Source organism: Ochotona princeps, chromosome 3 (assembly GCF_030435755.1).
Source record: "Ochotona princeps isolate mOchPri1 chromosome 3, mOchPri1.hap1, whole genome shotgun sequence".
In the NCBI taxonomy this organism is placed as follows: Eukaryota; Metazoa; Chordata; class Mammalia; order Lagomorpha; family Ochotonidae; genus Ochotona; species Ochotona princeps.
This window is the reverse complement of record NC_080834.1, coordinates 85248344-85274538: the sequence shown is the minus strand read 5'-3', so window position 1 is coordinate 85274538 and position 26195 is coordinate 85248344. Positions and strand designations below refer to the sequence as shown.

General features: G+C 40.7%; 1 protein-coding gene across 4 annotated transcripts in view; it reads left to right on the top strand.

Moving 5' to 3' along the window:
* Positions 1-26195, top strand: part of GSK3B (glycogen synthase kinase 3 beta) — a 167498-nt gene that overhangs the window by 22201 nt on the left and 119102 nt on the right. Inside the window, exon 1 of one of the 4 annotated variants that reach the window (XM_058661948.1) lies at positions 22625-22863. The exons of the other annotated variants lie outside the window; for them this stretch is intronic. Coding sequence (XP_058517931.1) covers positions 22836-22863 — 28 coding nt within the window. The 5' untranslated portion in view covers positions 22625-22835. Of the gene's footprint in view, positions 1-22624; positions 22864-26195 lie in introns of those variants that run through there. 4 annotated transcript variants of the gene reach the window in all.

The window sequence follows — 26195 nt, the reverse complement described above, 5'->3', positions numbered from 1 at the left end:
TTTAATGAATATTCTGGTAGCAGAAATTCTTACTGTGTTAGAGTTGTTTGAGGAGTAGGTACTCTTTTAATATTTTGTTCCATTTTGGTTGATTGTCTTCTAGAGAGGTTGAAACAATAGGTTGAAAAGTTTATATTCCTAGTACTAATTTATATGGGCACTGGTTCACCTAAATTCTTACTGATTAGATAGAAAATTTACAGATCATCATTTACAGATCATCATTGGACCTGGCACTGTAGCCTAACAACTAAAGTCCTTGCCTTGTAAGCCCTGGGATACCGTATGTTATGTCATAGGTGATTCTGGCCATTAGCAATCATAAAGGTTAATGGGAGATCCTCAGCAAACTACTGTTTAGAAGTAATAGGGGAGTGAAAAGTAATGAATTTGAAGAAAACTAAGGTTATATAATCTTGATTAGTGTTTACAAAGATGTTTGCCTGAGTCAAGAGAAAAAGGAAATTAGTGATTCTTGGGAGACCAGGTAGATGATTATGTTTACAAAAATGTGGAATATGCCCCAACAAAACAAAAACTGCACAGCCTACCCTGCCCAAGGCTCTAATTATTCTTCTTTCAAAGGTGAATTCAATTGTAGACATGTTTAGTTTGATGAGCCTCAAAAATGTTTAGTTGCTGATGCGTAGGAAGCATTTGGGCAGTTTCCAGGAGTCTTAAATGCTGAAAGAATTATTAGTGTGGCACCAATGGTTAAATCAAGATTAAAATAATTCTTAAAGAATTTTTATCAAGAGAGGACAGGAAAGCCATGGGCCCTTAAACATTTGAGGGACAGGGAGAGGAAGATGAATGCAGCCAAAAGTCCGAAAAGGGAAATAGAGTAATGGTAGTGTAGAAGGTGCACTGACCGGAGTTTTAAAGAAATGAGGACAGTAAGGGAGAAGGAGATCTGAAGTGTTAAATCCTCCTTAAAGTAAAATTAAGACCTGAAAAATACTCATTGAGTTTAGGAATAAGAGGTATTGATGACTGGGAGATAGAGGACAGGGGTGGAAGTGGGAGATAAAGATGATTAACTATTCTTTGAGAAGTTTGCTTATGAAACTAGGGAATACAGGTTAAAAGTAGGCAGAAACTTGACAGTGTGTATGTTCTAAGAAAGAACTGAGATGACGGGGGTAATCATCTTAAACTTTTTAGAAAAAAGTTTTTAAATAGTTATAAGATTTTATTCTGATAGCTTTGTCTAAATGAAAACAAACAGGTATACAAAATTTAATTTCTAATTATTTATTGAAAGAAGTAAGAGGATCCATATCACCAAATGAAACAGTTCTGAGATATTCACCAAGATAAAGTTAGCAGTTTTAGCTTCTTTAATGTTTATGTATTAAAAAAATAAGAATAGAGATCACCTTTTGCAGGGAGAGAAAATTCATACGTGGAGATGGAGGTGCTTCTGTAACTGTGCTTGTTGAATGGACCAACCCCCTTACTCACAGGCATACTTGCTGGTAAAGCCTCAGACAGCACGCCAGCAAGTTTGAGCAAGCTGGTGGCTCATGGGTGCTGATATCTGTAAACTCATATACTAGCCACCTGCGAGACCCTGAGGGAAAAGTTGGATGATGTTACCCAAAGCCCCTTTCCCCCCCTCCACCCAGGTGACTGTGTGAACACAATATAAGCACAAAGCTTTGGAATGCAGAGTGGTTTAAAAACAGCTGAGCCACTGGAATCTATATTATGGCCATGTACATCACACTTGATTTTATCTTTCCTGTTTTCAAAGAGGAACAGAGGAGCCCTTTGAACAGTGTTGAGGTTGTTTATTGCTAAACATTCTTTCTGCTGTGTGTTAAAGCATTTTCATCTTTCAATTTTAGTTCAGAATAAAAACATGTTTTTGAATTTTAGCAACCTCTAGTGCACAGAGGTGCATCCAAGTGTTTAAAACTGTGACAGATTTCTGCAGGTCAGATATCAATGTATGTATCTAAACTCCTTCTCCTAGCTTAAGGGTGAGTTAGATTTTCTTTTTAAAAAGGTGAGTAATACCACATAGGAGTGCCAGAAACGTTCTGGGTGGACACACACTTAATGTTAAATAAACAAGGATAGCCTGGTGTGATATATACAGTGACCAGTCGGTGGAGGCAGCTTCTGGCACTTGGCCAGAATTGTTGGTTTACCAGGTGAGAGGAAAGGAGAGGGTTGGGAGGAGGAAATGTAGGGATTGGGAGGAGTCTTCTTCACTTCTGGTTCCTGAGCTAATTGGACAACCAATCCAGTCCTTCAGGTTTATTTTATTTCAGTTTATATTAAAGTTAAATTTACAGAGGGAAGGATTACCCATCTGCTGGTTCACTTCCCAAGTGGCCACAGTGACCAGAGCTGAGCTGATCTGAAGCAGGGAGCTCCCTTCAGGTCTCTCACATGGGTGCAGAATCCCAAGGCTTTGGGCTATCCCCTGTAGCTTTCTCAGGACACAGACAGGGAATTGAATGGAAAGTGGAGTAACTGAGACACAAATCGGCATCCATGTAGGATCCTGGATCATGCAAGGTGAGGATTTAGTCACTGAGCAGTTGTGCTGGGTCACAGTCCAGCCCTTCATTCAAACAGCTCATCTCTATTAGCTGGTGCAGTTGGCTAGAATGCACCTGTTTGTGGTGTAGGGAGTGCAGTCTCAACTTGTCTGTGATTTTGCTGTGTTCATGACATCTGAGACCACCTTCTTGTCAAAACACCTGAAGGACTGTGTCTCATGACTCATCCTCAACCAGCATTCTCTTGAGTTCCTGCTGTATCTTGTTCACATGCTTTGTGTCATTGCTGTGCTCCACAAAGAGCAAGCCTTGGTGAGTGGCACCAGGTGAGAGGAAAGGAGAGGGTGGAATTCTGACCTGGCCCCCTACATACCACTCCATCAAACTGGTGTTGCTTTGGCAGTCTCCACACTGAAATCTGTGGTGGGAAAGATGTTTAAGATTTCATCGGACCTCAGCTTGTACAGAATGGTTGTCTGCCCTACAGCCTTTAGGCCCACCTTAGGATGCATACTTCCTTTTGTTAAAAAGGCCCCTGAGTTTTGCAAAGGTACTGCCCATTACTCCCCAAGCTTGTGGATGAACGGGAGCTATGGTGGCCACTGAGACCTTGGCAACGCCACAGAGCCCTGTGTGAGTTGTGCTTCCAAAAGATGGTAGCTCTGAAATTTTTTTAAAGTATTTTTATTTGCTCTTTTAAGAAATTACTCTAAAATATTGATGATTTTTGATATCTACTTATGATACTTAAGTCATCATGAGCATCAGGTTTTTTTTTTTTAATATTTATGTACTTTTATTGGAAAGTCAGATATACAGAGAGGAGCAAAGACTGAGAGAAAGATACTCTCTCTGCTGATTCACTCCCCAAGTGTCCAAGTGGCTGGAGCTGTACCAATCTGAAGCCAGGAGCCCAGAGCCTCTTCCAGGTCTCCCAGGCTGGTGCAGGGTCCCAAGGCTTTGGACTGTCCTCAACTGCTTTCCTAGACCACAAGCAGGGAGCTGGATGGGAAGCAGGGGCACCTATATGAGGTCCCAGTGCATGCAAGACAAGGACTTTGGCTGCTCCTGGCCCAAGCATCAGTTTATTTACTGTCCTGTTCAAGGATATAGGACAAGCTTCTTAAATATAGCTGCTTAAGACTATTTAATGCAATCATATAATAGCTTTTTAAAAAAATTATTTATTTTTATTGGAAAGGTGAATTTACTGAAAGAGCGAGGGAAAAATTATTCATTTGTTGGTTCATTCCTTAATGGCCACAATGGCTGGAGCTGAGCCCATCCAAAGCCAGGAGCCTGAAGCCTCTTTCAGATCTCTCAAATAGGTACAGAGTCTCAAGACATTTGGCCCATCCTCCACTGCTTTACCAGGCCATTAAGCAGGGAGTTGGATGGGAAGTGGAGCACATGGGGCACGGACTGGTGTCCATATGGGATGCTGTGTTTGCAGGGGAAGATTAGCCAATTGAGCATTGCTCCATCGCCAATATAAAAGCTTTTTGGTAGTCACTTTGTCTTTTCCTTGTGCATACATGTCTCCTCTCCCCCTCCCCCAACTCTTTAGTTTGGTTGGTCCTAGCAGTTAACAGCACCTTTTTCTACAAATATGCTAAGCAAGTACCTGCTGGAAAATCTGTACTGCCTAGTAGTTAAAATTCTGGTCAAAATGAAATTATTGATTGTAAGCAGTATATTTTGAGGAATATTTGGTTATTCCTTCCATAAAACCTAATCTGTGATTCAGGTGGTTTTCCATGACTGTCTCACTTCAGAATGTACAACTGTATAGTTAGACTTCTTTCTAATGCCAAATGAAGTCTGACCTTGAGCCAAATGATTTATTTTAGAATTTGTGTCTTGAAAGGCTGATAACAGTTTTATATAGTATCTGTCTCACAGGGCTGTAGTGGAAGTTAAATTATATAATACATGAAAAACACAACTAGGCACAGAATAATCTGTTTATTTTCTCCTCGTCTTCAGGATTTTGATTGCCTAAACTTGATGTTTGTGAAAGTCCTCTTAGAAGAATTTGCTAAATTTGAAAAGGGAATAGCCTCAAATTGAGTCATACTACAGACCTTTTTGTGTCTGGGAGGGAAATGGGAGTTTGCAATATATGTAAATAAGGCTTATTTTCTTAAGTGGATTGGTTTGTTATTATAGCTGTTTAGGAAAGGTTTCTCTGTAGAGGCATTTGGAACATTTCTTTTGGGAGTTTTTTTTTTTTTTTTTTAGGATGTGTTTATTTTTATTATAAAGTCAGATATACAGAGAGGAAGATCTTCCATCCAATGATTCACTCCCCAAGTGAGCCCAACGGGCCGATGCTACGCTGATCCAAAGCCGGGAACCAGGAACCTCTTCTAGGTCTCCCACACATGGCTGCAGGGTCCCAAAGCTTAGGGGTGTCCTCGACTGCTTTCCCAGGCCACAAGCAGGGAGCTGGATGGGAAGTGGAGCTTCTGGGACTAGAACCTGCGCCCATATGGGCTCCCAGGGTGTTCAAGGTGAGGACTTTAGCTGCTAGGCCATGCCGCCGGGCCCTCTTTTGGGAGTTTTATTTATTTTCATCTACTTGAAGGGCAGACAGAGAGAGATGTTTTATCTCTTGATTCACTGCCCAAATGCCCATGACAACCAGGATTAGGTCATACCAAAGCCCAGAGCTAGGAACTCCATAGTGGTCCCCATGTGGGTGACAAGGGCCCAAGCACTTCAGCAACCACCTCTTTGCTTATTTATCTTCATCTACTTGAAAGGCTGTGACAGTGTGGCGAATGGGGGAAGGTAAAGAGAGAGAAATGTGGTAGGTAGGCAGTGGTGGGTGTCCCAAGCAGCAGTTTAAAGCACTCTGCCACAATGTTTGCCCTACCCCCCATTTCTGAAATTGCTTCTGTAATCCCCTTCTTTTTGATTCAATGCTGAAAAAATACAATAGTTGGTAAAAGATGACCTAGAGTACTGTATGGAATATTTTACTTGAGATGTTGGCTGGTAGAGGAGGGGGTGTAGAGTTTGTTTCAGACTGGCTATTTTAGGGCAGAAAATTAACTCACATAACCTGCTGAGGTTCATGAATATTTCAGACTTAGTATCAGAATTACTGGGTAAGATGTAATTTAATCCAAGGTAGTACTTAGAGGGCAGGAAGTTAGGAGTTTATCCCGCGGTCTAAGAAAGCTTGCTTTCATTCACCTTTTTACTTGAGGCTTGTGCTGTTAGAATGAAATTAGGTAGGATTCACCTTTTTGTATGAGACTTAGTACTCTGAAAAAACAGAACATAAAATTATGTAGGGTATTTGATGACCATTAATTCAGTCATTTTTTCCCCTTCTGTCAAATAAATTGTACTATTATGTTAAGTGTTTCCAAGAATCTGTACCTTTCTGGTATAAATGGTATAAAATATCAATGGATGCTAAACACTAACAGTAGCCCTCTCTATTGAAAGACTCTTTACACCCACAGATCCCATTTAGTATGTTTAAAAATAGTAAATTGGTTCTTTTTGTGAAATTTTCATGGTGTGTTAATGCTATTTAAAAAAGGCTGCTAAATCCACAAAGAAATTGTCACTTCTGTTAAATACCACAGAACCATTTTTTAAAAAAAATTTTAATTGGTTTTGTAAAATCTGTTAAATTCAGTAATGACTTAACACATTATAAAGGCTTCATTGCTCTTTTTTTTAATATTTAAAAATTTTTATTGAAAAGGCTGATATACAGTGGCCTCAATGGCCGAAGCTAAACCAATCCAAACCAGAAGCCAGAGGCGTACTCTGGGTTCCCCATGCGGGTGCAGGGTCCCAAGGGCCCAGACCATCCTCCACTGCTTTTCCAGGCCACAAACAGGGAGCTGAATGGTAAGTGGAGCAGCTGGGACACAAAACAACATCCGTATGGAGTCCCAGGGCATGCAAGGCGAGGATTTATCTGCTAGGCTCTTGTGTTGAACCTGCTTCATTGCTCTTTTAAAGGTTTATTTATTTTTTAGATTTTTATTGGAAAATTGGATATACAGAAAGGAAGATCTTTCATCTGTTGATTCACTCCCCAGTTGGCTGCAATGGCCAGAGCTGAGCTGATCCAAAAGCCAGGAGTCACTTGGGTGCAGGGTCCCAAGGTTTTGAACTATCCTCTACTGCTTTCCCAGGTCACTGGCAGGGAACTGGCTGGGAAGCGGAGCCACTGGGATTAGAACTGGCATCCATATGGTATCCCAGGTGCTTGCAAGGCGAGGACTTTAGTTACTAGGCTACCATGCCAGACCCTTCATTGCTCTTTTAAAAAGTGCTGTTTCTAAGCCTCTCCACACCAAATGACTTGTGAATATTTGGATCTTGATGTGCATTTAAAATTACCCTCCCAGCATTAGGTAAAGCTTGTTTGTATTAGTAGAAATTGGCCAGTGACTTGACCATTAAAGTGCGGCTAATTGTTTTTATAGAAAAGAAGAGATGGCATCTTTCTGTTCTATTGAAATATATTAGAGGCATGTTAATTGAGGAAACTGATGTACTATTTGTGATGGGTTTTGAATTAATGTGGTTTAGTACTTTTTGAGTTGCAGTATTAACTGTATTACAACATTGCTCTTAGGATATAGTGCTTTTGAAAATGAAAAGTTTCAGTAATAACACGTGGATAGTTCAGTAATCTCTGGAAAATTCCTTACTTTTTTTTTTTAAGATTATTTATTTTATTACAAAGTCAGATATACAGAGAGGAGGAGAGACAGAGAGGAAGATCTTCCGTCTGTTAATTCACTCCCCAAGTGAGCGCAACGGCTAGAGCTGCGCCGATCCGAAGCCAGGAACCAGGGTCCCAAGGCATTGGGCCGTGCTCGACTGCTCTCCCAGGCCACAAGCAGGGAGCTGGATGGGAAGTGGAGCTGCCGGGATTAGAACTGGTGTCCATATGGGATCCCGAGGCATTCAAGGCTAGGACTTTAGCCGCTAGGCCACACTGCCTTGCCCAAAATTCCTTCTTTAAACTAAAGTAAAGGAACTCCCCAAAATTCCAGTTTCAGTGAGCCATAAAAATAATTCTTTTGATTGTAGTTATTTGTTACAGCGAAATAGTTGTTTTCCAAAGACACTTCAATGTTCTTAAAAATTGCATTTGTATTTTTAGGGGTTTTAAGCTGCTGTAATTTCAGGAAAAAGGAATGTTATGAGTTAGTAGCTCATCATTAAGAATCCCAGGCACAAATACAGTTTTTTTTCTCTATGTAGGAGTTTAAATAGTAAAGTTTTTTCTTTTTTTCCCCTAAAGTTTTAACTATGTGTACAGCCTAATCCACACTGAACAGATTATCTGGATGGTATACATCTAACTTTTCTTGTTAACAAGCTTTATTTTTGTATTTGAAAGACAGTTATAGAGATCAGAGAGGTGAGAGGGAGGGAGAGAGATCTTCGTCCCCTGGTTCACTCCTGACATGGCCACAGCAGCCAGAGAGGTTGCCAGGTCCAAACCTGGAAGTCCGGAGCTTCTTCCGGGTTACCCTCACAGGTGCAGGGACCCAGATACTAGGGTCGTCCTCTGCTGCTTGCTGCTTTCTCCAGCACATTAGCAGGCTGCTGGATAGAGGGAGTGAAGCATCTGGAACAGTGCCTGTGCACCTCAGGCAGAGGATTAGCATGCTGTGTCACTGTGCTGGCCCCAAATCTAGTTTTTATACCAGATCAGTGACCTTGTTCTGTTATCACTGCTGTCATCAATGTACAAGATATCTATCGCTGCATAACAAGCCAGTCTAATAAAACTTAGTTTCAAACAACCACCATTTATTATTACTTAGGAGTCTTTGGATTGTCGCATTATTTCTGCTAAGATGGATCTGAGGTCAGTGATTGTGTACAGGGTGATTGGTTAATGCCTTAACTGGTAGATTGGCTGAGGCTAACTCATCTAGAGTGACCTCATTGCAGTTGGCTGGGTATCAACTGGGATAATAAAATATCTGAATCTTGTGTCCTTACATATTCAGCTTGCCTGCATGTGGTTTGTTCCAGGTTTCCAAGAGCAGAATTCCAAGAAAGAGGAGTGAAAGTACTCCACTATTCCTAGAACTAGATGTCTCTTTCATGGCCTTGTACTGGGAAGAGTAGGTCATCAGGCCAGCTCAGATTGAAGAAGTGGATGGTATATAGCCACATAGTTAGGTTATAGATGACATGAGAAGTCTGGAACATTGTTTACAATCTTACACATTTCATATAGTACTTTTTATAATTTTCCAATTATTTAGTTTAAAAAAATCTTTATTAATAAAGCCCAGATTCACTTTACTGAGTGGCTGTGCTATACCTGTAGTACCCATTTTACATTATTTCTTTTTTTTTTTTTTAAGATTTATTATTATTGGAAAGCTGGATATACAGAGAGGAGGAGAGACAAAGAGGAAAGTCTTCCATCCGATGTTTCACTCCCCAAGTGAGCTGCAACGGGCCGGTGCGCGCCGATCCGAAGCTGGGAACCTGGAACCTCTTCCAGGTCTCCCACGCGGGTGCAGGGTCCCAAAGCTTTGGGCCATCCTCGACTGCTCTCCCAGGCCACAAGCAGGGAGCTGGATGGGAAGTGGAGCTGCCGGGATTAGAACCGGCGCCCATATGGGATCCCGGGGCTTTCAAGGCGAGGACTTTAGCCGCTAGGCCACGCCGCTGGGCCCTACATTATTTCTTTCAGAATTACAATTTTGGGGAAGGTATTTGGGGCTCAAACTCCTGAACCTCACATGAAGAGTTACTGGGTTTTATACCTGCATCTGGCTACTGACTCCACCTTCCTGCTAATACAGGTCCTGGGAGGTATGTATGATGGCTCAAATATTTGGGTCCCTGCCATCCATTTTTCTATTTTTCCAGTTAGTCTCTCTGGTTTACCCACTGTTTTCTCTTTCTTCTCTCCTCCCCCCCCCCTCTTCCTTTCTCTTTTCTCCTTTTGTTTTTAAAATTTATTTAGTTTTATTAGAAAGGCAGATTTACAGAGATAAGGAGACAGAGAAAAATCTTCGATCCGCTCTTTCACTCCCCAAATGACCACAACATCTAGAGCTAATCCAGGAACCCCACATCCAGGCTTCCCTCAGGGGTGTGCAGCATTCCAAAGATGCTTGGGCTATCTTCTGATTTCCAGGGCTATAAACAAGAATCTAGGTGAGAAATGGAGCAGCTGGGACATGAACTTGCTCCGATATAGGATGCTGGCATGTGAAGGTGGAGGATGAAACTTGAACCATGGTGGCAGCCATTTCTTTTCCTTTCTCCTTTCCTCTCCCCTCCCCTCCCTTCCCCTCCCCTCCCTTCCCCTCCCCTTCCCTCTATCCCCTCCCCTCCCGTCTTTCTCTTTTCTCTTGTTTTGTTTTATAAATTGAGGTAGAGATTGTTTCAAAAATTAGCTATTTTGAAGTTTACAGTTCAGTGACTTCTAGTGTATTCATAGTGTATATCTACCACTTTTATCAAGTTCCAAAATATTTTTATCACCCAAAGCAAACAGCCCATTAAGCACACTTGCCATTCCCTCTGCCTTAAAGGCTTGGTGCTGGTAGCCACTTGCTCTGCCTCTATAAATACACCTGGTCTGGATTGTCATTTTAACTACTACCATGTATCTGTTTATTATGCCGAGAGTATCCTAAATCCTATTAGAGCTCTGCTATTTGGCTCACTGATTGCTTCCTCAAAACGATTGTATTCTATAGCTTAATTTAGCTACAGTGATCCTTAGCATTCCACTGAAACTATGTTGTTTTTCCTTAGTCTTCCCTGCCAAGTACTGTGCTATTTCTCTTGCTCTTTAAATGTTTGTTTGTAGACCTCATCTACCCATTTTCCTTTTCCCTTGGTAATCCTAGCTATTTCCATAACCAAACCTAGATGTCTAATGCAGGTCTCTTCAGAATCTCAGACCTGTTGCCACTTAGCTGTTACACCAAAGTTAAGACTGAAATTAGTTTCTTTCCTGTCTTCTTCATTAAGCAAAATAAAACTTCAGTATAGCCTTTTTTTATCTTTGTGATAATTTCTTCTTTTAGTTGTGATCTCTGCCTTTATTCCTAACAGATCAGAATTGGTTCCTCTTTACACCTAGTTCTCCTTTAGTTATTCCTCAGGTCTGCTTTCTAAATTTCTCTGAAACCTGTCCTCTTCATTTCTACACCTTAGGAAAGTATCTTAGTCCCTTTGGTTCCAAGCAATAGCTCTCAAGATAGACTAAAACCTGGCCAGCCATCTGTAAGTTTTGTTACAGTCTTATTTAATAGTTCTGTGTATTCATTATTGAGATAATTTTTTTCTAAAATATTTACTGTCTGATTGTTTACAGAAAAAGTTTGTTCTTTGACTGTTTCTCATTACCTGTTTCTTCTCCCCTACTGCAGGTAAACACTCAAAACTGTGAAGCTGTGATCACACATCCTTTTGTCTGAATCTTTTATTCATCACTCATTTCTTACAAAATAAAGTTTGAGGCTTTTATCATGGCATGAGAATACTGTCTTCTCTCTCTCTTTTTTTTTTATTACAAAGTCAGATATACAGAGAGGAGGAGAGACAGAGAGGAAGATCTTCTGTCCGATGATTCACTCCCCAAGTGAGCCGCAACAGGCCAGTGCGTGCCAATCCAAAGCCTCTTCCGGGTCTCCCACGTGGGTGCAGGGTCCCAAAGCTTTGGGCCGTGCTCGACTGCTTTCCCAGGCCACAAGCAAGGAGCTGGATGGGAAGTGGAGCTGCCGGGATTGGAACCGGCACCCATATGGGATCCCGGGGCTTTCAAGGCGAGGACTTTAGCCACTAGGCCACGCCACCGGGCCCTCCCTCTCTCTTTTTTAAAAGATTTATTTTTATTGCAAAGTCAGATATACAGAGAGGAGGAAAGACAGAGAAGAAGATTTTCCATCCAGTGGTTCACTCCCCAAGTGGCTGCAATAGCTGGAGCTGAGCCAATCCAAAGCCAGGAGCCAGGAGCCGCTTCTGGGTCCCCCACATGGGTGCAGGGTCCCAAGGTTTTGGGCCATCCTCTGCTCCTTTCCCAGGGCGCAAGCAGGGAGTTGGATGGGAAGCAGAACCATCAGGACACAAACCACTGCCCATATGGGATACTGGCACAAGCAAAACGAGCACGTTAGCTGTTAGGCTACCGCACGGGGCCCTGTCTTGTTTTCTTGTTCACAATGCATGCCAGTCGCTTTCTGTTCAGTATTGTGTTTCTGACCGAAATATTGTTTGTTCTTTTCTTCTTGGTAATTTGTCTTTTTCAAAGTTTGATACAAACATTATCTTCCTCGGAAGTTTTCTGCCATTGCAAGCTATTCCCTGCTCCTTGCCTCCTCCAGACTTTGTACAACTTCTGTGGTACTTACCATGCCTGTTGTGCAGGATTCTCAGTATTCTCTTAGTGGACTTTAAAACCAGCCAGAGCCAGGCCTGGAGCCAGACATTGAATATCCTTTTGAGAAATGTTTATTGACTTAATAGGTTGCTTTTCTAATCACTGCTTCCTGGTTAGTCTGTCAGTTCAGGAAGTGTGTCTCAACTTTTATATTCGTAAATCCATTGTAGGTACAATTATTGGTTAAATTGTTGATTTAATTGTCGCTTACACTTATTGAAGGAAAACTTTTAGAGGGGTAGAACTCATCAAGACAAAACTAGCTAAGCTTGTTAAAAAGGAATTTGATTTTACCTAAGTTGTTCCCCCTTTGGACTTGAGAAGTAGATTGACTTATGTGGAAAACTTTGTCTAATTAGGCATCATTTGAGTTCCTCTACATAGTGCGTGTATAAGGAACAATTTAGATGGAATGTGTTTAATTGAAATGTTATTGCATCACAGAATACTAAGGTCCTCTTGGTATGGATGGCAGCAGAAACAGGGCTGTTGGTGCCCCTAGCTATAACCTACCTATCTCTCTGCCCTAGCTAGTAGTGAGCAAGCTAGTCAAGTTTAGCAAAGAAAAGACATCTGACAGGCCAGATGGGCATCTCAGCAAAGAAACGAGGTGTTTTTTTTGTTTTTAATTGGGTTAATTTGTGCTTTTTAGGTGCCTAGGAACCTCTGGCAGGATTCCTTGTAGTAACAGTAGCAGGGAAAAAAAAAGATTTAGTGCTTTTTATGTACCAGCCAGTATTCTAGGCACATTACCTAAATTAACTAATTTAATCTTCCTAGCCACCCTGTGAGATAAGATCCTATTATCCCTGTTTTACAAATGAGGAGCCCTGAGGCACAGAGCACTGAAGTACAGCTGGGAATTGGTGGGGCCAGGAATTAACCCAGGCTGCCTGGCTTCACAGTACTTGCTCTTAGGAGTTTCCATGGACATTCTCTGTATGATCATAGGACCGTTTTGTGCATAATTCTTTTGTTTATTTGTGTTCATGCACTTGAAAGGCAGAGAGAGTGAGAGTTTTTATTCTTTGGTTCACTCTCCAAGTGCCTACAGCAGCCAGGGCTTGGGCCAGGCTAAAGACAGGGTCTCCGAATTCCAGCTGGGTCTTCCACACTGGGAAGCAGGAATCCTGTTATTGTATCATTATCCCTTGCCTCCCAGCATACATTCACAGGGAGCTGTACAGGAAGCAGAGCAGCTGGGATTCAAAGATTCAAATAGGCACTCTGGTTCAGGACCTGTATATCCCAAATGTTTAACCCACTGTGCTTCAGTGCCCCCCCCCCCCTGCACAATTCTTACATTCCTCATTCCTTTCTTTCTTTTCTTTTTTTTTTTTTAAAGATTTATTCATTTTATTACAGCCAGATATACACAGAGGAGGAGAGACAGAGAGGAAGATCTTCCATCCGATGTTTCACTCCCCAAGTGAGCCGCAACGGGCCGATGCGCGCCGATCCGAAGCCGGGAACCTGGAACCTCTTCTGGGTCTCCCACACGGGTGCAGTGTCCCAATGCATTGGGCCGTCCTCAACTGCTTTCCCAGGCCACAAGCAGGGAGCTGGATGGGAAGTGGAGCTGCCGGGATTGGAACCGGCGCCCATATGGGATCCCGGGGCTTTCAAGGCGAGGACTTTAGCTGCTAGACCACGCCGCTGGGCCCCCTCATTCCTTTCTAACAGGAGCTCTGGCTGTGGCTTCGGCTCAGTGTGTTATGTGTTGATGGATGAAGAAATACTAATTGGTTAAAGATTTTTGGGGTCAGGGAAAGATGTATATTTTTAACTTACTGTGATTAGTTTGTAGAACTTTTAGCACCATGCTTTCATTTCTTACCAGAAGTTGAGAATTTGAAGAATTACAGGGTAACAATTAATTGAAGTTAGAAAGCTAAATATATACAGTAAAACATAAAGTCATATAAGTAGTTCTAGAAATTGTAATTTTATTTAAATATGAGAATATTGAGTCCTGGTACAAGATGTATATATTAATATCTGTGAGAGCCAAAGAAAATCATTTAAGCTAGGTGAAGTACAGCATTGAAAAACATTCGGATTTACAAATTAATTAATGAATAAATGTAAAATCACCAAAAACAAGTTAAGTTTGAAACAGTTTTCATGATTGTTTTAAAAGTCATTTTTAGCCATGAATTTTTTACACATTCACTTATATATTTTAAAATGTTATGCATTACCCATTGTTGTATTTTGATTTGTTTTCCCTTCTAGAGTGTAAAAACTTGTTTTTTTCTCACCATTTTTTTTATTCTTTAACCTGGTGTTTGATGTACAAGAGACCCTCAGCATGGTTGAATGCATTTATATTGTTATGTACTGTATTGTGTGTTTAATAGATGCTGTTGTATGTACTAGGTGCTGAGAATGGATGATAAATTTAGATTTCTAGGGTTAGACTTTTGATATTTAGCTTGATAGACCAATTTTAAGGCAAAGGAATTAAGCCATGCTGGCTTCAGATTTAGTGTATGTTGATTTTTGTTCCTACACATGATCAGAAGAAAAGTTGTTACTAGTAACATAATAGCAGTCTGTGTATTAGATTACCTTCTTGAGTGTATCTGATTAAGCTCTTAACTTATGCTCTTGGTGATCTTTTTTAATACTTCAGACAGCCATGAGAGACTAAAGAGAATTGTGACAGGAAAATAATAGATTCATGATTTTACTTCTAAGACAATGTGACTGTCTTTGTGTTACCGTAGTTGGAAAAAAATGAAAAGTGTTTGTTTCTGTTGATTTCTCTTGATTTGAGATAAATGAGCATGGTTTAGAAGTAATTTTTATTTAGACTTCTGTGGGCAAGAGAAACAAACTATGATCCAAAAGCTCTGATTCATGTTCCTGTCTAGTTTAACCTTGCCATTTTTGAGAAAATTATGATGGTAAGTTATGTAATGTTCTCTGTTAGAAAACCAGTCTATTTAACTGATATGTTCTTGTATTTTTGTGTGTCATGTTTTCTTTTTTAAATTTTATTTTATTGTATTGTTGTTGACAATCTTTACATAGTTAATTGTGGTTAAAAAAAAAAAGGTTCAGGGGATATAGGGAAGTGGGTAATACTATTATGTCCATATTGTTTCCATCATGTATCTGAGGTAAAGGGGGATATTAATGGAGAAGCCCCACCTGGTTTCCCGCCCACCCCAAGTCCCAGATGTGGGGCATGCTCTGAGATATTTGCTCAAGTGGTTTTAATAGTTCTCCAGTTATGAATCGCTGCCAGTTTCGCTAAATGAGGTCGTCCACTGATTGATATGGTCCATCATAAAGTCTCCGTTTGCCCCATATTTCACTGTCAACATATAGCTGAGATGAATGATTGACCTGTTCTGTCTTCTGTCTTTTCTTGGTTAGAGTTCTGAGTCCAGCAGTTCGATTGGGGAGATCTCCAAAGAAACTTTGAGGTATTCCCAGACCAGGTTCTTATATGTTCTAGCAAGCACAGGGCCCAGCACAGTCCATCACCCCGATCAGCTGGTGGTTACAATTGCTGGTTTGGTTCTGTTTTCAGTCCCGAGTTGCACTGGAACCAATGGGTGTTGCAGTCCAGCCTGGTTCTGCCCAGCACATACTCGGCCCTTACATCAACGAGTGGGAGCTGTAGCCTAGTCGGGGCGACCCACAATAACCCCCATCAGGCCCACCCCCTACCCTGGTTTGCCAGTATGTGCAGCAGTAGACCAATCTGTCCCCCATCCCATTTGGCTCTTGTGCTTGTCACTGGGTATTAAAGCTTAGTTCCATCTAACCAACTCAACCATCCAGCCCTCACGGATGTTGTTGAGTGCCTCTCTGTCTAGCCACTCCAGCCCCTGTCCTAGTTTTCATGCCCTCCCACCGGGACTAGTGACCCAGGAAGGGGGAACCCACTTTTTCCCTCCCAGGTCTCTCTCAATCCCGGTTTATGCACTCTTCGGGTGGTTCTGTGGTTTGACTTGACAGAATTAGTCCCCAGTGCCAGCTTCTGCCAGCTGATGCTGCGGCCAAGCCCAAACTGCCCTCACCCGCTCTAATGTATGCTTGCACCAGTAGGAATAATCAGCCCAGCCTGGCTTTTCCCTGATCTAGTCCATATGCAGCACACAGGTGTTGCAGCCTTGCTTAGTCTGGTCTGTCCTCATCCCAGCCCACGCTCTCCAGTGGGAGTAGCGGTCCGGCGAGGGGACCAGCCCCTCAATCCCCCTGCCAGCTCTGTCCCTCCCTTGCTGGATCTCACGTGTGCTGGTTGGGTGCTGCAGTCAAATCCAGTACAGGCAACCTCACCCTGGCATTCCATAATGTGCACTGGTTTTGTCACAACCAAACCCAGCTCAACCCACACTCTGTTCTGGTGTTCGGATTTGCCAGTGGATGACATGAACTGATTCAGCCTGGTCTGCCCCTGACCCATGCCGAATGTGTGCCAGTGGAAAACTTTCCATGGCCTATTCTGGGCTGTTTCCTATCATGCTTCTTGCGCTTACCTGCAGGGACTGTGTCCTGCCAGAGGAGTTGCCCAGGCTCCTCCATCAGAACCCCTCCCAATGCCAGATTTTGTGCATACCAGGGGGTCCTTGAGCCAACCCTACTCTTTTCCCAGCTGGCTTTCACCCCATTCTGGTTTTTGTTGTTGGATGTTTCAGCCCAGCCATGGCTCGTCCATACCCACATAGAGCTCACACATGGCTCAGTAGGGGGTTGAGACCCAGCCTAGTCAGTCCCACATCTACCCTGGTTCTCCATGACACCAGATGGTGTTGGGGTCCGAACTGGCCTGGTTAATCCAATCCCAGCCCACACTAGTGCCTCGGGTGACTGCAACTGTTTCCTAGGTAGAACGCAGCCCCCATTCCAGCACACGTGCCCCTTGGTGGGAACCTCAACCCAGTTAGGGTGTCCAATTAGGGGAAGCTGTATTTCCACAGGGTTGGGCGCACACAACCCCATAGAGTCTACCCCCAGACCAAGTTCTCTCGTGTGCTGGATACAGTCTTGACCTTGCCAAATGTGACCACTCCACCACTCCACCAAACAGTTGGGTAATGGTACCCATCACTGCCAAAAAGGCCCCCATCCATAGTATTGGTGTGAGCTGGTGTGTGACGATCAGTGATGTTCTAGGCAAACAGGCCATTTCTGTATTCCGAATTGGGTTAGTGTATCTAACTAACCATAATTGTCTCCTGGGTACTTCCCGCCAAACCTCCAGGTCTCAGTTCCCACGCATGCCTAAACCTTCCATGACCCTGTCACTGGGAATCACCCAAGATTCACTACTCACCTACACTAAAATTGGACTTAGTCATGGGTGTCCCCAGGCAGCAAACATATCTTAAAAAAACCCCAGAGCAGGCTGCCAGGAGGCCAGCAGGCAAAGCCTGGCACCACATGGTGCACTGGCCGCCCTGTGTGAGGCTCAGGACTGGTTCACTGCCTTGCAGCAGTGTCTTTGGCGTGAGCCCCCAGCATGGGTCCAACCCGGCAGGGGCACCCCCCACAGCCGCCACATTGTGAGGAGCGGCACTTGGCCTCCCTGCTCCCCAGTGTCATGTTAAAAGTAGGATTACTTGGGAAGCCTTTTTAAACTTAACACATGCTAGGGTCCCACTCCCAAAGGTTTATTATGTTTGGAGTGAGGTCCAGGGATGCATGAAGAGATAATAAAAGCAAACGCAAAACCATATTGATCTCCTTAGAAAATTTATTAATGAATAAACTTTCCAAGTGATGTGTATTCTTGTGACAAAACTATTACGCATCATGGCTTTCTTTCCTCTTTGTTTTCCCTCTTAGATTGGTAAACTGTTTCTTAGAGCAGAATAGGTTTTCAGAAAAAGTGAACAACACGCTTCCACTCATTTGTTAACATCTTCATAATGTGATTTTCTGTAATAATTAACATCTTGCATTGGTATGGTCCATATGTGACAATTCGTAAACCAGTATTGACATTTTATTAATAACTAAAATCTCTGTCTTATTCTTTATTGCCATCAGAGTCTAAATTTTTCTTTATAATTTGGTGAGTTTTGACAAATGCATTATGTCATGTGTCCATGGCACTTGGTATACAAAGTGGTTTTACTGCTCTCTAAATAGCATCTTTTAGCTGTTACTGGTTCTTGCTCTTTTCTAACTACATAACTTTTTCCTTTATCTATGGTCTTTCTTTTTTTAAATAAGGTTTTTGTTGATTTGAATGTCAGAGAGGGAGAGAGACAGAGAGAAGAGGTCTTCTATTCCTAAATGTCTGCAACTATAGCAACTAGTCATGCTAGTACAAAACCAGGACCAGGAGCTTTCTAGGTCTCCCACACAGGTACAGGGGCCCAAGGACTTGAGCTGTTTCCATACATCATCAGAGGGCCAGATAGGAAGTGGAGCAGCCGACACCCATACGGGATGCCGGCATCACTATTGGTGGCTTCATGTCATATGCCATAGTGCTATCCCCGACTATAGTTTTCCAGAATGTCATATATGACCAGCATTTTTTTTTCTTCACACTGAGCATACTAAAATCTGTGGGTACAGAAGCCTCTTTGAGAAAATGGTGTAGTATTTACATGCAGATTATACACATTCTCCCTTATGCTTTAAATTATTTTTAGATTACTGGTATAACACCTAGTACACATTAATGATGTTTTTGTAGTTCAGGTAGTGATGATAAAGCCTGTCTATGTTTAGTACAGATTTTTCTGTCAACAGTTGGTTGAGTCACGTATTTGGACCCATGGATATAGAGGAACGATTATAGTTGGAATCATAGTTATGTAGCATTTTTAGACCTGCTTTAACTTACAATATATATTTTAACATGCTTTTGTGCCTTTCTGTTGCTTGCTCCCTTTTTAAAAATCACTGAATAATACTGCTTTGTATGGATGTACCACGTAAAATTTTTTTTTTAATTAAAAAAATTTACTTGAGCAAATATCTGTGTGATTGCTAGATTGTCTAATCTTGCCAAATTGGAAGTACAATTTTATATTTCTTCCAGCAGTGAGTGAGAAATCCTGTTGCTCTATATTGCTAGCCTTTGGGGCTGTCGGTGTTTTGGATTTCAGCTATTCTGATAGGGGTTTGATGACAGCTCCTTGTTTCAATTTGCAATTTCTAATGACATACAATGTTGAGCAGTTTTTCATATCTGTGTAATTTCTCTGAGGTGTCAATTTAGATATTTTGCCTGCTTTTTTTTTTTTTAAGATTTTTTTTGATAGAGAAATGTTACGAAGGGAATAGGAGAGACAGGTTTTTTTTTTATTTTTTTAAATTTATTTATTATTTGTAATTCAGTAATTACATTGTATTATGTAACACAGTTTCATAGGTACTTGGATTCTCCCCACCCCTCCCCAAACCCTCCCACCATGGTGGATTCCTCCACCTTGTTGCATAACCACAGTTCAAGTTCAGTTGAGATTCCCTCATTGCAAGCATATACCAAACATAGAGTCCAGCATCTTATTGTCCAGTCAAGTTCAACGGCTTCTTAGGTATACCCTCTCTGGTCTGAAGACAGAGCCAGCAGAGTATCATCTCAGTCAATTGAAAGCTCCAACATACCATCAGCAAAAATTTACATCATTATGGAATTAATTGACATAGTAATGAGTAACCAATATGGTAAAAGTAAATGCGAGTTCTTAACCACCTTCTGTGACCACCTCATTAACATTTCAGTTTTACTTTATACACAACATATAACATACATAACATTACATGTTATACATAACATCATATCATCTTAAATTAAGGCAAACATGTGGTATTTAACCTTTTGGGATTGGCTCATTTCCCTTAGCATTATGGTTTCCAGTTTGGCCCATTTGGCCACAAAGAACTGCATTTTGTTTTTTTTAATAGCTGAGTAGTATTCCATGGAGTAGATGAACCATAGCTTTCTTATCCAGTCCTCTGCTGATGGGCATTTTGGCTGTTTGCATGTTTTTGCAATTACTGATTGTGCTGCTATGAACATAGGAGTGCATGTTGGTTTCTCATAAAACAAGTGTTCTGGATATATTCCTAGGAGTGCTATTGCCGGATCATACGGTATGTTGAATTTGAGTTGTTTGAATATTCTCCATACTGATTTCCATAGAGGCTGTACCAGCCTGCAGCCCCACCAGCAGTGGAGTAGGGATCCCTTTTCCCTGCAACCTCGCCAACAAGTGTTGTTGGTGCTTTTATTCATGTGGGCCAGTCTTACTGACGTTAGGTGGTACCTCATTAATGTTTTAATTTGGATTTCCCTTATTGCCAGGGAACTTGAGCATTTTTTCATATGTTTATTTGCCATTTGGGATTGTTCCTTTGTGAAGTGTCTGCCCATTTCCCGTGCCCATTTCTTGAGTGGCTTGTTTGTTTTGGTGTTTTGGCTGTTTCGTAGTTCTTTGTATATTCTGGAGATTAGCCCTCTATCACCTACGTAGTGCGCAAAGATCTTCAGAGAGGTTTTTCATCCACTGGTTCACTCTGCAGATGATTGCAATGGCTGGAGCCAAGCCATTCTGAAGCCAGGAGCTTGTTCCAGGTTTCCCACATGGGTGCAGGGTCCCTAGGACTTGAGCTATCCTCCTGCTTTCATGGTAATGCTGATTATTCTCAATTTCAGCTTTCTTCCTGACTTTATTTTTCACTGTTCTTGCATCTAGTGCTCCTAATAAACTGTCCTTTTTGCAGTGACTCCTTCCCTCTCCTTCCATCATCCATTACTGAATATTGGGCAATAATTGTAAGGATTTATAAAAATCGTATTTTAGAATGTCTAGTTTTGTTATGTATCTTTTTGTTGACCTAAATTCTTTACTTTTATTTTAAAATCACAGGTACTTGTTAACTTATCAAAAGTTTACTTACATCCTGGTGATCAGATTGTAAATTGGACATGCTAAATAAAAAATGCATTTAATATGCCTAACCTGCTGAACATTCTAGTTTTAACAACATAGTATATTGTAGAGCAAGATCATTTATCCTCATGATTGTATGACTGGCTGGGATTTGCTGCTCGGCCACTGCTAGCCTCATAAGAGAGTGTCATCCTACATATCACCTTTTTTTTCTAGCTCGGGAGAAGATCAGAATTCACATTTGGAGGTACAGTTTTTTTGTTTTTTAAAGATTTATTTATTTTTATTACAAAGATATACAGAGAGGAGAGAGAGAGAGGAAGATCTTCTGTCCGATGATTCACTCCCCAAAAAGCCGCAGCGGCTGGTGCTGCGCCGATCCAAAGCCGGGAACCAGGAACCTTTTCTGGGTCTCCCACGCGGGTGCAGGGTCCCAAAGCTTAGGGCTGTCCTCGACTGCTTTCTTAGGCCATAGGCAGGGAGCTGGATGGGAAGTGGAGCTGCCGGGACTAGAACTGGCAGCCCATATGGGATCCCGGGGCGTTCAAGGCAAGGAATTTAGCCTCTAGGCCACGCTGCCAGGCCCGGAGGTACAGTTTGTATTGAACGCATCTCACTTTTGCTTCATTTAAAGTCAGAAAATCTGAGATCAGAGCTTCATTAATTAGGACCTGGTTGTGCTTGCAATTTGTCAGGTGTGTATTTTAGGTGTATTTTGGAATTGAAATGACTGGAATAATTCTTTTTCAACCTATAACTTAAAAATTGAAAAGTGAAAACTATACTGTAAAACTCAAATTCAGTGTTTGCAGTTTATCCTGTTCATTTGTCTGCCATGAAATCATGTATTCTCAGGGCAGAAATGGATCTAATTTGTGTTTATTCAATCCTTACAGTTTACAGATTAAGCAAACAGAGGCCTAGGAAAGAGTTTCCTTAATTACCCCAGTCGTAAACCAAACAATAATAGCAGATTGACTTTTTTTAAAAAAATAAGTAGCGTGTTGATTCTTCTTTAAACAAATTTTCTAGCTGTTGCTCTCCTCAAACCCCTACCTGCCCTACCTTTTCCGTGACTTTTTTTTCCTGCTGTGATGACTGGAGATTTGTTCTCCTAAAACTTAACCTGGATACTTTGTTCATTCTAAGTCAGCTCTCTGTTTAGCATGTTTAGTATGTTTTATTTGTGGACCATATTTCTCAATGTTAAAGAAATTTGTCTCTTTCAGTGCTTTTTCTGTTTATCTATGGAATTTAGAATCTCCCAAAAATAATTATCATGCTGAATCATCTACATTTCTCATTTTCTCTAGTAACTTTAATCTTTAATTAATTGCATTTACTGTGATTTTTCTTTTCTGTCCTCCATTGATTTTTTTCATCATACTTCTTTGCTGTTTCTGATTTGTTAAGTCTGTTATTGTCTTGCTAAGCTAAAAAATAGAAAATGATGGTAGCTTAGGTTGCTGTAACAATATCATAGGCCTGGTTGGTTTAATTTTTAAAAGCTGGAAGTTGAAGACCAGGGTGTTGGAAGATTGAGTTCATGGTAAGGAACCTCTTTTCTTTGTAAATATGTCTTTCAAATAAAAATGAATAAATCTTAAACAAACAAAAACAGACCTTCTGACTTTTGGATGACCACGATGTCACTGTATCCTCACAGAGTAGAGATACTCTGGTGTCTCTTTTTTTCTTACAAGGGCATTAAACCCATCATGGGGACCCCACCCTCATGCCCTCACCTACACTTAGCTACTGGCCAAAGGCCCCACACCTTAATCCCATCACAATGGGGCTTGTTGCTTCAATTTGTTTATTTTGGGGAGATACAGACATTCAATCCCTGACAATATCTATGGGTCAGATCCCTGAAGATTTAGTTGGAAAGGGGTTTTGTAGGATTTAATTAACCTAAGAATCTCAGACGATCACTCCAGATTGTTTGGATGAGAACTAAATCCATTAACAACTGTCCTTATAAAAGATACATAGAAGACAACAGACACAGAGAGGAGAGATCTGAAAATAGAAGCAGAGATTTGGATGATGAAGCCACAAGGACACAATTCAAGTAATTCTGCCAGCCACCCAAAACTAGACGAGGGAAGGATGGATTCTCTCCCAGTGCTTCATGAGAGAGTGCAGCCCTGTGGCCTCTTAATTTTGGATTTCTAGTCTGCAAGAAGGAGAGGGGATAATTTGTTACTTTAAGACACTCAGTTTGTATAAATTAATTACTACAGCCAGAAGAAACAAATACAGGCAGCAAAGATATCCTTTTTATAATCTGCTGTTTTATCACCTCATTTTTGACCTTTTATTTTACTTCTTGTTCTTAAGTTCTTCTGTAGCACTATATTCTCAGAGGAAATTTTTACTCCTCACATTGTCTCCAGCTATAGTTACTGATTTGGCTTTGTGTGGAATACATATCAGTGAATTCTTTGAATTTTTATTCTATTGTTTTATCTTTTACCTATAAATGTGTTATTTTAACCTGGTGTTATATGATATGGTGGGTATGATAGGTAAAAAAGATTGCAGTCTGTCAGATTTGTTTCAGCATCAACCAGGAGTTCATTCCTTTTGTGGGCTTCTGTTTATTGTCTATTTTAGTACCCTAATCTGGAAGATTATGGTCTTGCAGGTTATATATAAAGAAACTTCTTTGATTAAAGACATTAAGCTTTCTTCTATCAGGCTGTCTCCCACTGTAATTGTTCTGGTGTTTTCATGGCCCATTTATACCATATTGAAGAATATTATGGACAATTGACAGTTCAAAATAATTTTTTTTGCTATTATTTGATAAGAGTAATGATACTGATTAATTTTAATTTCTGCACTTAGATGACAAAAAATGCTTTTTGCTGATACTCAGTTTTCTAAACAGCTTGGTAAAGATAGGATTAATTAGAAACCATTCACTTATTGTTAACTTCAGTTACAGCTAAAATACCTGATAGCTGAAGTAAGTTAAATCATTTTTTCTGATTTCTTTTTTGAATAGCCTAAGTTAGGGAAGATGACGGATCTTTTGAATTTCATTGGCTATGTACTGAGTTATCAGGATAATCATTTAGTCAAGTGCTATTAATATGGCTTTCACGTTCTATCAGACTAGTACCATGAGAGAATACATAAAACAGAAGTGATCTACGGAGCATAAACAGATGAGTCACTTTATAATAGTTATACAAATGACTGATAAAAGTGCAGGTACTTAGGTGTAAGATTGCATCTCCTTTGTTTTGCTTTTCCACTTTATTTTTTAAAGAGTATGAGATCCAGTACTTCTGCAGATTGTGGACATAAGCTATACAAAGAACTGAGCCAGAAAACACTGTTAACAGACTTGTGCTGGTCTTATACTAGTTTTATTTTTATCTATCTATCTATCTATCTATTATTAAGTCAAGTAGATAATGGTATGAAATGATAAATATCACCTGAAAACAGTTGAATTAAAGATCTAGGTGTGTACTACAGTTAAAGTTCTATTTTTTTTTTTAAGATTTTATTATTTTTATTACAAAGTCAGATATACAGAGGAGGAGAGACAGAGAGGAAGATCTTCTGTCCGATGATTCACTCCCCAAGTGAGCCACAACGGGCAGGTGCATGCCGATCTGATGCTGGGAACCAGGAACCTCTTCCAGGTCTCCCACACATGGCTGCTGGGTCCCAAAGCTTTGGGCCATCCTCAACTGCTTTCCCAGGCCACAAGCAGGGAGCTGGATGGGAAGTGGAGCTGCCGGGATTAGAACCTGCGCCCATATGAGATCCCGGGGCGTGGAAGGCGAGGACTTTAGCCGTTAAGCCATGCTGCCGGGCCCTAAAGTTCTATTTTAAAAGTAGTTGTTTCTATTTTCTTCTTGGCTTTGGACACTTTATGTAATAAGTAGTGTGGCAGATATTTTTCTCCTGTACAGATTGAACTAGGGTGTTCTGTGACCCAGGCACAAGCTTAGCTGGACCTGGTCACAGATCTACTGTGAATGTAAGAATGTGTTGTCTCAGGACCCTCATCTAACAGAGCCTAATTAACATCTCTTTTAGCAGACTTGGTAGGGAAAAATGCTGGGTGGACTCTTTGCAAATTGACCAGTTGAACTGTAACTACTCTACCTTCCTGTAGAGGTGTACTTGGATTGCTTATTTAAATTATTGCTAGGTTCTCCAAAGTTTTTTGGGGGGGAGAGGGTTAGGGAATGATGAGCCAGGTTTTTGAGAGATGAAGATTGCTGTAAATTTAAAGCTCAATATGGGTTTGAATCCAAGTATTGGAATCAGATGGGATACTTATTTACTTATAGACATGTTTCTTGTAACATTAGCTATAAACGTATTATTCATTTGATTGTAAATTAAAGATTAATGACTTGGAAAATGTAAGAAATGACGTTAATGACAGAACTTAGATATTAACTGGCTGTTTTATCTTCCAGAAGTTAGAGATTCTAACAGAGTTATTAAGAGGTACATTTTATCCATAGTAATTGCTTGAAAAATTAAATTGCAGTGCCAGCTGTATTTCCTTCCCTCTCCTCCAGCTACACAGAAAAATTTTGGCTGATTGTATTTTAAAAGGAAGTTCAGTTATTTGGAAATTCAGAATACTTTTTTTATAGTAAATTCTTTTAAGTACATAAGTTAAAAATGGTTATGTTCCCAGGCTATCCTTTAAAAGCTTACTGTGTAAGCCATAATTAGCTTAGCTATCTGCTTCCAGTGTCAAATTATAATATTATTATTTTACAGGCATAGTCATTGAATTAAAAAAAAATCCTTGAGGATTAGTTTTGAAAAATTAATCCTGAATTGTGGTAATGGATTGATAAAGGGATTCAATCAAAACTGCTAAGGAGTGAAGACTTTTGGGTGGCTGATAGGCTTTCCTTTCAAGGTCTTTATATATTGATACCATTATTTTCTCAGTATAGATCAAAGTGATTGGAATTAGGGAAAGTGCTGTCTTTTTGCCTACCAAAGTGGTTAGGGTTCTTTTTTAACTCCTGAAAATGTTCTGAGTTCCAAAATAATTGATGAATTCCTTTGTTACTATCACCTAAATTTTTTTCCCCATGGGAATAGACCAGACAGACCTAAAATATTGCATTTTGTCTTGTTAAACCGTTACTGTGGAAATAAGGTACTTTCTAACAATTTTATAAGAATGTTGGTAGTAGGCAAGTAAAAGAGTGAATGTTGCTGTAAATAAGATTTGAAGGAACAAAGGTAGAATACATCTAGGGTGTGGTTTTGAAAAAGGAGTTGCTTAAGGCCAGATTTAAGAGAGAAGGGGAAGGGTATAATATATGAATGATCTTTGATAGAGAAAAGATGATATTGATAAAGGTAGGCAGTCCTAGTTGTGGTCATTTACTGGTGCTGGGTATCTTC